Source organism: Populus nigra, chromosome 13, assembly GCF_951802175.1.
Source record: "Populus nigra chromosome 13, ddPopNigr1.1, whole genome shotgun sequence".
Lineage (NCBI taxonomy): Eukaryota > Viridiplantae > Streptophyta > Magnoliopsida > Malpighiales > Salicaceae > Populus > Populus nigra.
The window spans coordinates 14,851,065-14,864,851 of record NC_084864.1 but is presented as its reverse complement, the minus strand read 5'-3'; the positions used below and the strand labels follow the sequence as shown (position 1 = coordinate 14,864,851).

At 30.4% G+C, this 13,787-nt stretch overlaps 1 protein-coding gene and 1 long non-coding RNA gene across 2 annotated transcripts; both read left to right on the top strand.

The window, feature by feature from the left end:
• The first annotated feature begins 9,346 nt into the window (after positions 1-9,346).
• LOC133670604 (uncharacterized) lies at positions 9,347-9,853 on the top strand. The gene is made up of 2 exons (XR_009834111.1): positions 9,347-9,523; positions 9,714-9,853. It is a non-coding gene; the product is annotated as an uncharacterized LOC133670604 (long non-coding RNA).
• Positions 9,854-11,883: 2,030 nt separating this feature from the next.
• Positions 11,884-13,359, top strand: LOC133670852 (disease resistance protein RGA2-like). The gene is made up of 2 exons (XM_062091447.1): positions 11,884-12,540; positions 12,661-13,359. Exons 1-2 carry the CDS (start codon positions 11,884-11,886, stop codon positions 13,357-13,359), a joined length of 1,356 nt encoding a protein of 451 aa, XP_061947431.1.
• Positions 13,360-13,787: the final 428 nt, after the last annotated feature.

Sequence of the window (13,787 nt, the reverse complement as noted above, 5' to 3'; positions counted from 1 at the left end):
CTAATTGTTTCTAATAATACAACAGTCATCCAATAACATATTAAAAGTTTATAAATTTTTACACTCTGTTCTTTATTAATTTTTGAAATTTCTTTGCTTAAATTATTATTATTTTTTTTTAATATGTAACTGTTAAAAATAATTTTTAAAAAATAAAAAAATATTTTAATATATTTTTAAGTAAAAATACCTTACAGGCTCCAAAACCACCCCTTGATCCTAACCAATTTTTGAAAAACTGTTTTTTCATTTTTTTTTCAAACAAACAGTACCACCGCGAACCTCACCGTCGAAACAAGTGACTCATCGACACAACCACAGCCACCGCCATCTTCTTGGAAAATAGAATGACCCTCAAACAAAACTTCTAGCTTCCTTTAACCAGAAAAACCAAACTTTTAACACTAACAGCAACCACTAGCAGCGCCGCCTTCACTATCTATACCACCACAACCACGCCGACTCCTTCCCTAACAAATTCATCTCTCCAGTACACGCCTTCCTTCGCTTTTCTTGTGCAATCTCCACCGTCGGTAAAAACCTCCCCTCTCTCTTTCTCTAAGCTAATTATTTAACCCTGTTTTAATCGTTTTCATTTTCGCTGACAGATGGCATCAACCATCACGGATTACAAACTCTCTTCATGACCTACCAGTAAACTCTGATTCTTAATATCAGAAATTATTCGAAGTTAATGAAGTTAGTTTTATTATTATTATTATTAATTTATGTATTAATTTCTGATTTAGTGAATAATTTAAAGTTTTGATTTTGAGTGAATTTAATTAATTAAATCGGCGCCATTATGTCAATAAAAAAATATTTTAAAAAATTGAAAAAAGAATATAAAAAATGCATCAGAAGAAATTGATTTCCAAAAAGAGTCCTAAATGTTCTCTTATTGTAAGATTGAGTTTTACTTGGCAAAAGCATATCAACGCTGAAAATGGTGAATCAAATGGATATACAAATATTTGTACATTTATAATAGCATGGTTGGTATTATAGTAGTGATTTTTTTAAAGTGATTTTTATATGGAAATATATTAAAATAATATTTTTTTTATTTTTAAAAATTTATTATTCACCAACACATTAAAAAATCTAAACACATAAAAATAATTTAAGTAATAAAAAAATAAAAAAATTCAAAATTTATTAATAACACTTTTAAAATACAAAAACTAACTATCTCAGCTATCATTCATTCCAAGAAATGGACATTCTCTGCCATCTTCACCTTCACTGTTATCCCCTCAACCTTCTTGTTTTTAGCACTCAAAATCTTTGCTGGAAAATCTATCAACAATCCCAACTATCCACCAGTTAAAGGCACAAACTTTAACCAGCTTCTCTACTTCGACAGGCTCTATGACTGCCAAACTGAGCTTATCGTTTCTAACTCTGGAGTGGATTGTGTATTCATTGATAGTATATATGGATTTCTTTTATATACATATATCTAAATCAAGTATTGAGCATGAATGTACACTTTTTGAAGACATTTTCCCTTATAAAAGATATAAAAAATTCATTCACATAAGAAATCAAAGAAAAATAGCTTAGGTTTTTTTTAGTGCTAAAAACCTATACTCACTATCCAAAAATTCATTTACTATTAAGCTATAAATAGATCTTTAAGAGAAAACTGAAAGCTAATAGAACTATTCAAAAATACAAAGCAAGATTTATTCTCAAAGGTTTCAAACAACGAAAAGAAAAAACAAATTTTACTACATACTTATTTATGTTAATAATAACTTTTATATGTATATTAATAGTTATTATAATTATTAACAAGTTAGGAATACATTAAATTTATGGAAAAATAGTTTTTTAAATGGTGATTTTGATGAAGAGGTATTTATAAAACAACTTAAGAGGTTTGTTTTTAAAGAAAATAAAAAAAAAGATTTTAAACTTGTGAAGTTATTATATAGTTTAAAACAAGTTTTTAAATAATTGCATGAAAAGTTTGATAATATTATATTGTCAAATAAGTTTAAAATCAATAAAGTTAATAAAAGTATTTATATAAAAAATATAAATAAAAATTATGTTATTGCATGTATTTATATTGATGGATGTTAATTTTGGGTAACAACAAATATACGGTTAAAGTTTTCAAAAAAAATAATATTAACTAACCCAAGGGCATCTTGCAATGTTGAAAGATCCTCAAGCAGTAGCAGAGATACTGGTGCGGTGTCAGTTTTAGTCAACTTATTATTATGGTCTGGGTTTTGTTATAGTAACTAGATGATTTATTATTATTATTATTATTATTATTAAGGGTCTAGTGGTAAAGATACTGGGCTTAAGAGATATACTCCCTCATAGGTTTAGGGTTTAAATTTCACTGAATATATTTTCTTGGAGCCATGCCCTATGATGTAAAGAATTAATGATTTACCATGTTTTTGCGTGGATTTCTATAGATACAGATATAATAACTCGAAAATTTAGTTGAAATACATATAAACTGGTTTAAATATCTGATTTAAAAAAATTAGATGATTTTTGTGAATTAAATTAGGAAGTTTAAGAGTGTTTTGAACTGTTGATGATGCAATGCATTTAGGCTGTCGATCCTTTCGTAACTTGTTTCAAATTTTGTGTATTTATGTTGTTGAATCTTAGCTTACCTTCCAAAATTATATAGCTGCATGTGACTGAATGCCGGTATTCATTCATTCCCTCAACCTTTTATTCGCTTACTACTAACAGCAACCATTGACGTCGCCGCCTTCACTCTCTAGACCACCACAACCACCTCCTACTCTTTCCTCAATAAATTCACCTCTTCAAATCCACTTTCCAAATCTTCTTTATTTATGTTATTATAACATGATTTTTAACCCCTCTAAAATATCTAAAAATATATATTTCAACGTAAAGAAAATATTTCAGTTAAAAAATATTTCAAAAATATATATGTTAAGAATTTCAAAAAAATATTTTTTAAAAATTTCAAAAAAAAAAACAAAGAAAAATTACAATCAGTGGAGGTTGAAATTCATTAATTAATTAAAAATTGAAAAGCTAAGGACCAAATCAAAAAAGGTGTCAATATTCAAGGACTATATGCAATCCAATTAGGGATAAAATTGAGAAAAAAATAAAGAAAAAATAGTTGAAATTTGCCAAAAATGAAACAATTAAAGATCCAAGAACCAAACTTGGGGACCTTTTAAAAAATGAAATTTTCCCTCACATCAAAATGTTGTCTTTTTAAATTAAAAAATAAATAAATGCAACGGAGTCGTTTTGTCAATGAAAAAATATTTTTTTAAAAAAAAAACATCAGAAGAAATTGATTTGTCCTAAATGTTCTCTTATTGTAAGATTGAGTTTTACTTGGCAAAAGCATATCTGGGCTGAATTAAACAGATGGATGAAATGGATATATTGATATTTTCAGATAGAATTGGGAGCTGTATATGGTGCTCTTCCATTTGTAATATATTTCCTCAAACCTGGTTTTCTTCATTCTGGTTTTTTGACTTTATCTTAGATTAGTATCCATGTTCTGGCAGGTTCTCCAATCCCTAAAGGGGTTGCTTCAGGATATCAACAGAATTCTCGGATGATAAGGATCATAAACATCATTGGGTTGCCTGGCATCACATAACCCTTCCCATAGATGAAGGTACGTCTTGGGATTAGCTAATTCTATGATGTTTCGACTGCCTATGAACTCAAAAATGATTCAGACAAAAGTATGTAGGCCAAAATTAATGGCCAATTAAAGTAAATTAGATCCTATGAAAAGATGGTAATATTCTTGAAAGCTAGTTTGATAGGGACATTAAATCTTAGATTATTTAATTTTTTTCATTTTTCATAGGATAGATTCTTAAGAAGATTTTTTCCAAAGTAAAAGATTTGATGAACATCGTACATTCGTTCCTTCAATCACCACAGAGTAAGGATAAATTTTTATTTGTTTTTTCTCTCTGGCCAGGCCATGCTCGAAAGAAAATATTTTAGGACTAGTTTGGGCCATGGCCCAAACACTACTGGGCCCATAGCCTATTAAAACTCTTAAAAATCCATGAATCCAGTATCCCAGCAAAACCTTGATAAACTCTCACCGTTACCTTTTTTATATGGTTTTGTTGTGTAAAGTTTGCTTGAGAGTATAATAATTATTATTTTTTAAAGAATTTTTTAAAAATAATATATTAAAATAATATATTTTTTTATTTTTAAAAAATTATTTTGACTTCGTTACATTAAAATAATAAAAAAATACTAAAATATATTAATTTCAAGTAAACAAAAAATTAAAAAAATTTAAATTTTTAAAAATACTTTTGAAACACAAAAACAAAACAAAAACTAAATAATTAAATAAGTTAAGAACGTACTTGATTTGTTAAACAATATTTTCCCTCTTCAGCAGCTTGAGATTTGGGTATATAAGTAAAGATTAAGTAATAACATCTGTTCCACCCTAATTTAATTTAAATTAAAATGATATAAAAAATCAAAACAAATTTAATTCATATCAGTATATTAAAAAAAAATCAAGACAAATTTAATTTAAAGTAAAATAAATTTTTAAAAAATAAAACTTCTAAAACATACATTTAAAATACAAAAATAAACAAGTTATTACTCTGCTGCGCAGCTGTAATGCACTCATAATAAGAAATTGATTTGTAGGCAATAATTGTCGAAAAAACAACTGTTTGCTCTGTTTGGTCTTTGCAAAAGTTAGGAAGTGCACCGGCTAAGCTCCTTTAATGAAATTGGTGCATTTAGTAAAAGCACATAAATTCCACCAAAAAGAACTTTTAAAATTAAAATACATTTCAATGGTCAAAGATAAGCGTACATGCCAAAGACAATAATTCAAACACATATTAGATAATAGATGCTTATAAAATTAAATATTAATCTAAAAATAAATATTTATTTAAAATAATTATCTTTAGAAAGCAAACAAAAATCAATAATACATTCCATTTCTCAACCAATCTAATATTAAATAATAAAACTGAGAAAAAATAAATTAAAAGACCAAAAACAAAAAAAATATCATATCGATGGGTAAAATTGTCAAATCTATGAATCGGGTAAGCCGGGTTAGTACGTCAAACTTGTGAATTGAGTTATGGATTCCACTAGGATTATAAAAAAAATTGCAATCTATTTTTTATTTAACTATACAAATAACAAAAATAGATGATTATAAAATCAAACACAATCCTAATAATGAGATGTTTTTTAGATTATGATAACCTCATAAAAGGCAAAACAAAACAAATTATGAAACTAAATTCCCAATTAATTTAGTATCTAAGGATGAAAAAAAACTAATTTAAAAAAGTTAAACTTGCTAGACCCGCGAACCAAGTCAATCAACCAAACCTGTGAATAGACCCACAGACTTTATAAAGTTTAATAACATAATTTTTTTCTGAAACTTTTTCTCTTAACTATATGAGAAGAAAATAGATGATAAAAAAACTTAAGTTCAATTAAAAAAAAAAGAACACTCCACCAAACTCATAAATCAAGGCAACTAGGGTTACCCTAGCAAACTCGCAAACCATGCTAACCTTATAAAAATGTAAAATAAAAAGAAACAAATTATGAAGTCAAATTCTTAACCATCTCAATATTAAAAGATAAAATCGATAAAAACAAATTTAAAAAAACAATCATGACACAAATTCAAAAACATAAAGAAAAAGGAAAGAAAGCAAAACATCGTGGTTTACTATTGTCATTTACAGTGCAATGCGTGTGGGTGACTAACAGTTTCCTCACACCCTTTAATTTTTGTTACTTTATAAAATTTAATAACATAACTTTTCTCTAAGACTATTTTTTAACCATATGAGAAAAAAATAGACTATAAAAAAAGTTAAATTCAATTAAAAAAAAAACAACCCACCAAACTTGTAAACCACGTTAACATCATATAAGAAAATAAAAAAATAAATAAATTACAAAGCTAAATTCTTAATAATGTTAATTTAAAAAATAAAATCAACAAAAATATATTTAAAATATGAAGGATGCCTGCTGATTAGTCAATTATACGAATACTCCATCACCTAAATAAAAAAAGTCTCACTTCCCCACACAAATAGCATCCCAAGTAGCCATTTCATAATTTACAACGACAAATATTGCAAGCAAACAACTATTTAGAAGTTACGTACAATCTCTGTATTGCCTGCTGCGTCAATTTGCTTTCAACTTTTATTTCATGGTTTTTTTTCTTAATTTTCTAATTTAGAATATTTAATTTATTATTGATCGAATTGTTGTATTTTACGTTTATGAAAAACTTACAAAAGAAAAAAGAAAAAATGATAGTTTGATTATAAAAGGTTCCCTTGATAAATATGTAGTTAGTAATCAACAAAACTTTTAAAAACTTTGTCCATGCTTCGCTGTAAGCCAACATGATTTTTTTAAAAGCGTAAAAATAATAATGACAAAGCATTGTAAATGTATTTAAAAAAAAAATTAATAACATTGATTTTCGTTGTTTTACAACCTAAAAGATATAATTTAACTGATTAGACTCTAAATTTGCTCCTCAGAGACTACCAAATGCTACAAACCTCAGGGCTACTGAAACTTATATGATTATTAATTTTAACGTTTCGAGAGATTAATCAAAATACACGTAAACTAACCCAAACATTCACAGTAAAATAAAAAAAAAACAAAAGATGGAAGGAAGGGCAAAAGGAGTTCTATCCAAATTTGGTTGGAATCGGGAAAGAAATAGTGGAGAAATGCAAGCAAATTTGGTTCCATCCAAATTTGGTTGGGATTGGGTGTTTGGAGTGTCTTCAAACTTTAATCATCTTTAATTGTGAAAATCTAGAAAATTTGTGCGAAGATATGCAAGGTAATATTTGACTATAGGAAACAATTCTACCTCTTTCCCTTTCCCTTTGTATTGTAATATTTGACAACTTACCATCAACTATTGCTTTACCAGAACAACTTTTTCAAGGATCTACAGAATCCTTACAAACATTTATCATCAGAGATTGTCCAAACATTGGAAAAATGCCAGATTGCATCGGCAATTTAAATAAACTTCAAAATCTTGAGATCGGAGACTGTCCAAGTTTGAGCAAAAGGTGCCGAAGAGTAACAGGAGAAGATTGGCCCAATATCAAACATATCCGTAAAATCAAGGTTGACAGATTGGCCCAAGATCAAACATATCCTTAAAATCAAGAATGACGGTGATGACAGTGGTGAAGAGACATCTCATGCAGGTAGCAGCAGCAAACCATAATTAAATCTATCATATTTAGCTTTACATTTTTATCCATTCTTCAATTCCTTTTTTCGTTTAAATTATTTTCCCTGAAAACAATATTAGCTTTGGAAAAAAAAAAACTGACAAAACCTCTTGTGTTTTGGAGAGGCAGGTTCAAGTGGAACCCCATAAGCAAGAGAAGAAGACAAGGTATGTCATGATAAAATGCAAAGTTGACTAATTCATTCAGCAATTTAAATTTCTTTGAACTTAATAAATTCTATGTTTGTCTAATTTTTTTCAGTTTTCGGTGGGGTTTCTGCTGACGGTTATAATTCGGGGACTTCAATTTGTTCGGTGTTGTTGCTGACAATCTAGTTTGTTCAAATAAAGATGAAGAGTGTTTGCTGGAGATTAATATTCGTTCTCTGTGTGCTTTGCTCGTAGTTCCTGCTGGTGATCTACTTGTCTTTTCATTTGTTCATAATGGTTGCCAATCAGTTCATTTGGTGGTCATGGAATTTGCTCCCTCGATGATACCATAGTGGTAGAGATTGTCATATAGAATTTGGAGCTGAATATGATGATCTTCCATTTGTAACATATTTACTCAGACCTGGTTTTCGTCATACTGGATTTTATAGCTAAAATATTAAACGAAACCAGGTTGCAGCTTGCAGAGGAGGCAGGGGTGGTGCTGTGAGCTCTGTTTTGAAAATTTTCATTTGTCCCATTTTCCTTTTTCTAAACTATGTGCCACCAGCAACAAGCAGCTTAAATTTATCTAAGCATCGTTATCAAGCTTTAATTTAGCATTAGTGACTTGAATTTGAATCATCACTATCCAGATATTCCTTGTGCAAAAGATAAGGAGAGCTCCTTTTTGTTTCGTTCATGTCATTTTCCTTTCTTCTAGGCCATGGGATGTTTCTAGGCCAAGATTTAAAGCTATTCCCCTACACATATTTGCCTTATCTCAACTATCATTCATTCCAAGAAATGGACATTCTTTGTCATCTTCACCTTCACTGAAACAGCACTTCTCTTTTTCAAAAAAACAAGAAAAAAATTACAATAAGTGGAGGTTGAAACTCATTAAATAATTAAAAATTCAAAAGCTAAGGACCAAATAAAAAAAGATGCCAATATTCAAGGACTATATGTAATGCTATTAGGGATGAAATTGAGAAAAAATAGTTGAAATTTGCCAAAAATGAAACAATTAAAGATCCAAGAACCAAACTTGGGGACCTTTAAAAAAATGAAATTTTCCCTCACATCAAAATGTTATCATTTTAAATTAAAAAAAAAATTAAATGCAACGGAGTCATTCTGATGCCTCACTTCACTACTATTTGATCGCTTTCCCTTGATCCAAATCTTTTAAGCAAATCATTTGCTGGGAAGGCAACGAAATCCTTTGACAGTGTGTGGTTAACGGTAATGTTATTTAAAAAAAAAAACATTAAGAGTCACTCGCCCTTTAAGAAGTTCTTTTTTTAAACTAGTCCCAGACATTAGAGGCCTGGAAGCTCTTGAGCCTTTCTAGTTCGAGAGATTGAGCCTTTTTTTTCAATTTTTTTTTATTATAATTGTATTTTTTTTGTTGCTTATTTATTTTTTAAATTTCATTACTTAATATTTAATTGATTATTAATTATATAATGTAATTTATTTTGGTTTGATTTTTTTTTTCTAATCAGTTTGATATTTTATTAATTCTTAATTTTATAGGTGAAACATTTGATATATTTTTTTTTATGGCGAACACAAAAATAAAAAATACTCCCAAAATCTATTTTCAAATTACAAAATTTGCAAGTTCTGGTTGTGGGTGAAGAAGGATCAGAAGAGTTGCCCACAGATGAAAATCAGCCTTAGATATTTAGTTATAATTGCTAAGCGGTGCTTTACTGAGATTTCTTCGAACTTTACTGATCTGTAAGTGTGAAAATCTACAAAAGATGCTTTCTTTGTTGTTCCATTTTTTCAAAAGATTACTACTTTTATGATGTCGTTTGAATTCCGTATGGGTTGATGTATTTTTAAATAAAAAAAACTTTTTTAAAAAATAATTTTGGATGTCAAATGACAGCTTGGAACATTAAAGAAATGCCAGAGTGCATCGGCAATTTAAATAAACTTCAAAATCTTGAGATCACTCGTTGTCCAAGGTTGAGCAAAAGATGCCGAAGGGGAACAGGAGAAGATTGGCCCAAGATCAAACATATCCCTAAAATCAAGGTCGACAATGATTACAGTGGTGAAGAAACATCTGATGAGGTACGGGTTATGAGTATTTAAATCTATCATATTTAGTCTTACATTTTTATCATAAAGAACTAGACAATATACCTGTAGAAAACATTCAATTATCATGATAAAATGCAAGTTAACTAATTCATCCAGCAATTTAAATTTATTTGAACTTAATACATCATTATTAAATTCTATGTTTGTCTAATTTCATCAGGTTTACTACTGTGAAGGTCCTGTCGGCTAAGATCTTCTACAACATTTTGTCACTTACGAAGATCAGCTTAAGGCTCGGAGTGTGCTTTGTGTAATTTCCCCTGCCTTGATTTGTCATCAATAAATTGATCATTTAAATAATTATGCCTCACATATAAAGTCATCCTTCTAAACAAACTAAGAAGCTGAAGTTGGGATTTAACTGTTGCTCTAAAGGATTATGTCATTGAAATTAATAGAATTATTTCCTTATACGTTTTTATGTGGAGTAAATTATTGTTTCGTCATTAGGCTTTTAAACATGATTTTTACATAATCCTTCAAACAATTTTTGAAAATATTAATTTTTATTTAACATTATTTTTTTTCTTCCTGGGCCTTGCTTAATTATTATTATTATTATTATTATTATTATTTATCTTGGGACAAGTTTGGTCCATTACCCAAACACTACTAGGCTCATAACTTATTAAAAGTTACTAAATTTTTATGCCTTATTTGTTTCGGGTTGTGGTATAACTCGTTTTCTATAAACATTTGAAATTTTTTTATTTAAATTAATTATTTTATATGTTTTTATATTTTTTAAATATGTTATTATTAAAAAATAATTTTTTTAAAAAAAAATTATTTTAATATATTTTCAACTAATTTTAAAAAAACCGTTATTTATTTTTTTCTCATACAAACATTACCTTCGCGTACCTCGTCATCAAAACAAGTTAACAAGCTACTCTCCGACACGACCACAAACACCGCCATCTTCTTGGAAAATAAAATGACCCTCAAACAAAACTCCTTGCTTTCTTTAACCAGAAAAACCGAACTTTAGCAGCGCCGCCTTCACTATCTATACCACCACAGCGACCCCGACTCCTTCCCTAACAAATTCATCTCTCCAGTACACGCCTTCCTTCGCTCTTCTTGTGCAATCTCCACCGTCGGTAAAAACCTCCCCTCTCTCTTTCTCTAAGCTAATTATTTAACCCTCTTCTAATTATTTTCATTTTCGCTGACAGATAGCATCAACCGTCGCGGATTACCAGTAAATTCTGATTCTTACTATCAGAAATTATTTGAAGTAAATGAAGTTAGTTTTATTATTATTATTATTATTATTATTATTAATTTATGTGTTAATTTGTGATTTAGTGAATAATTTAAAGTTTTGATTTTGAGTGAATTTAATTAATTAAATCGTCGCTATTATGTCAATAAAAAAATATTTTTAAAAATTGAAAAAAGAAAAGAAAAAATGCATCAGAAGAAATTGATTTCCAAAAAGAGTCCTAAATGTTCTCTTATTGTAAGATTGAGTTTTACTTGGCAAAAGCATATCAACGCTGAAAATGGTGAATCAAATCGATACACAGATATCTGTACATTTATAAGAGCATGGTTCTATATAAAAAAATACTTTTTATATAAAAATAATATTTTTTTATTTTTAAAAAATTTATTCTTGAATATAAAAACATAAAAATAATTTATATAATAAAAAAATTAAAAAATTCAAAATTTATTACTGACACTTTCAAAACAAAAAAACGAACGATCTCTAGATTTGATTCCATGGCGTGGTTGGCCCAAATATATGATAGTGGTAGAGATTTTCAGATAGAATTTGGAGCTGTATACCGTGCTCTTCCATTTGTAATATATTTACTCAAACCTGGTTTTCGTCATACTTGATTTTATAGCTAAAATATTAAACGAAACCAGGTTGCAGAGGAGGCAGGGGTGGTGTTGTGAGCTCTGTTTTGAAAATTTTCATGTGTCCCATTTTCCTTTTCTAAACAATATGCCACCAGCAACAAGCAGCTTAAATTTATCTAATCATCGTTATCAAGCTTTAATTTAGCATTAACTATGATAATGCACGATCTTGCATTATCATTGGCTCAAAATAAGTGTTCTTGACTCCATTTCATTTTTTCATCAAACTAATCCAAAGTCCCCAAATGAGTTCGAGCATGTGTGGTCAATATTCCATGGGAGATGCTACAACACAATTGCACTACTTGTAAATTTATTCTTTTTGACTTTTCATCCCTTAATTTTATGATCAAGAAGACTCAAACGACTTCTCCTCTCCACTCAGAAAGCGGAACTCCACTCTTATCTCAATCATTTCGTCCTATCAAACACTTCTCCCCTCACTCAAAAAGAATATGGCAGATGCTTTTACAGCCGAGATTGCAAAATCCCTTCTAGGGAAATTAGGCTCCTTTTCTGTTCAAGAATTTTGTTTGGCATGGGGACTTGAAGCTGACGTTGCTCGTCTTGAAAAGAGATTGTCAGCCATCACCGCAGTGCTGTCCGATGCTGAGCAGAAACAATCAAAGAATGACAAGATTCGGTTCTGGCTCAACGATCTCAGAGAAGTCTTGTATCATGCCGAGGACGTGCTGGACGAAATCGAGTGCGAAACTTTGCGAAGGCAGGTGGTGAAAACAACAGAGAGCACCAGTAGAAAGGTACGGCGCTTCTTTTCAAGCTCTAATAAGATTGCATTCCGTTTAAGAATGGGTCATAAGATAAAGAGCATCATAGAAAGACTAGCTGAGATTTCATCTCTTGAGTCTGAGTTCCACCTCAGCGAGGAGGCTATTGATCGTAGCCATGTCTTGCAAGAGGAAACAGAGATGAACCGATCCTTTGAGAGCTTTTCCGGTCTTATCGGAAGAGATGAAGACAAAGAACGCATCATCAACCTTTTAGTAGCACCTTTTAAGGTTGTTGATGCACATCCCCATGTCCTTCCGATTGTAGGAATGGGAGGCTTGGGGAAGACATCTCTTGCCAAATCGGTGTGTGATGCTGAAAATGTAAAAAGTCATTTTGAACTGAAGATGGGGGCATGTGTTTCAAATGATTTTTCCTTGAAACAAGTGATAAAAAAAATTATTAAATCTGCAACTGGGGAAAGATGTGCGGATTTGGATGAGGGTGAGCTTAATAAAAAACTTGAAGATATTATGAAGGGTAAGAAATACCTGCTTCTTTTGGATGATGTATGGAATGAAGATGCTCAAAAATGGTTGTTGTTGAAGCCTTTGTTATCAAAAGGTGCTGATGGAAGTAAGATTATAGTGACTACCCGTAGTCAACGTGTTGCTGAGATTCTGGGTACTGTTGCTGCGTCCAACCTAAGTCTTCTCGGTCAAGAGGACTGTCTGTCGTTGTTTTACAAGTGTGCATTCAAGGAAGGGAAAATGGAGTTGAATCCAAATTTGGTTGGAATTGGGAAAGAAATAGTGGAGAAATGCAAGCAAGTTCCTCTGGCAGTGATTAACTTGGGGACTCAACTGTATGGTAAGACTGATGAAACAGAGTGGAAATCGGTGAGAGATAGTGAGAAGTGGGAAGAGATGGGAGATGGCATTTTACCTGCCTTGAAAATAAGCTATCAAAGACTGCCGACTCACTTGAAAAGATGCTTTCTTTTTTGTTCGGTTTTTCCAAAAGATTATCTATTTGGTGCAATTTTGGATGGAAAAATTGGAACTTGGAATGAGAACTTGGAAGATGTTGGCTTGCGTTATGTGCACGAGTTGATCTCAAGATGTTTCTTCCAAGATTATCTATTTAAGATGCATGATTTAATGCATGATCTTGCGTCATCATTGGCTCAAAATGAGTTTTAAAATCATAAGCTCTCAAAACCACGAAATTTCCAAAACGACCCGTCATTTGTCAGTTCTTGACTCTCATTCATTTTTTCATCAAACTCTCCCCAAGTTCCCAAACAACTTCCATCAAGTGCGGTCACTAGTCTTTGCAGATAGTATAATGGGACCTACATGCAAAACAGACTTTGAGAAATGTTTGTCAGAATTTAAGCATTTGCGGTCTTTGGAATTATTGGATGATTCTGAATTTGAGGCTTTTCCGGAGAGGATTGCCGCCTTGAAACATTTGAGATATTTCCATTTTGGGAAGAACGCAAAAATAAAAAGACTCCCAAAATCTATTTTCAAATTGCAAAACTTGCAAGCTCTGCTTATAGGTTTGGGATTAGAAGAGCTGCCCAAAGATGTGCGGTGCATGATCAGCCTTAGATTTTTATATGTAG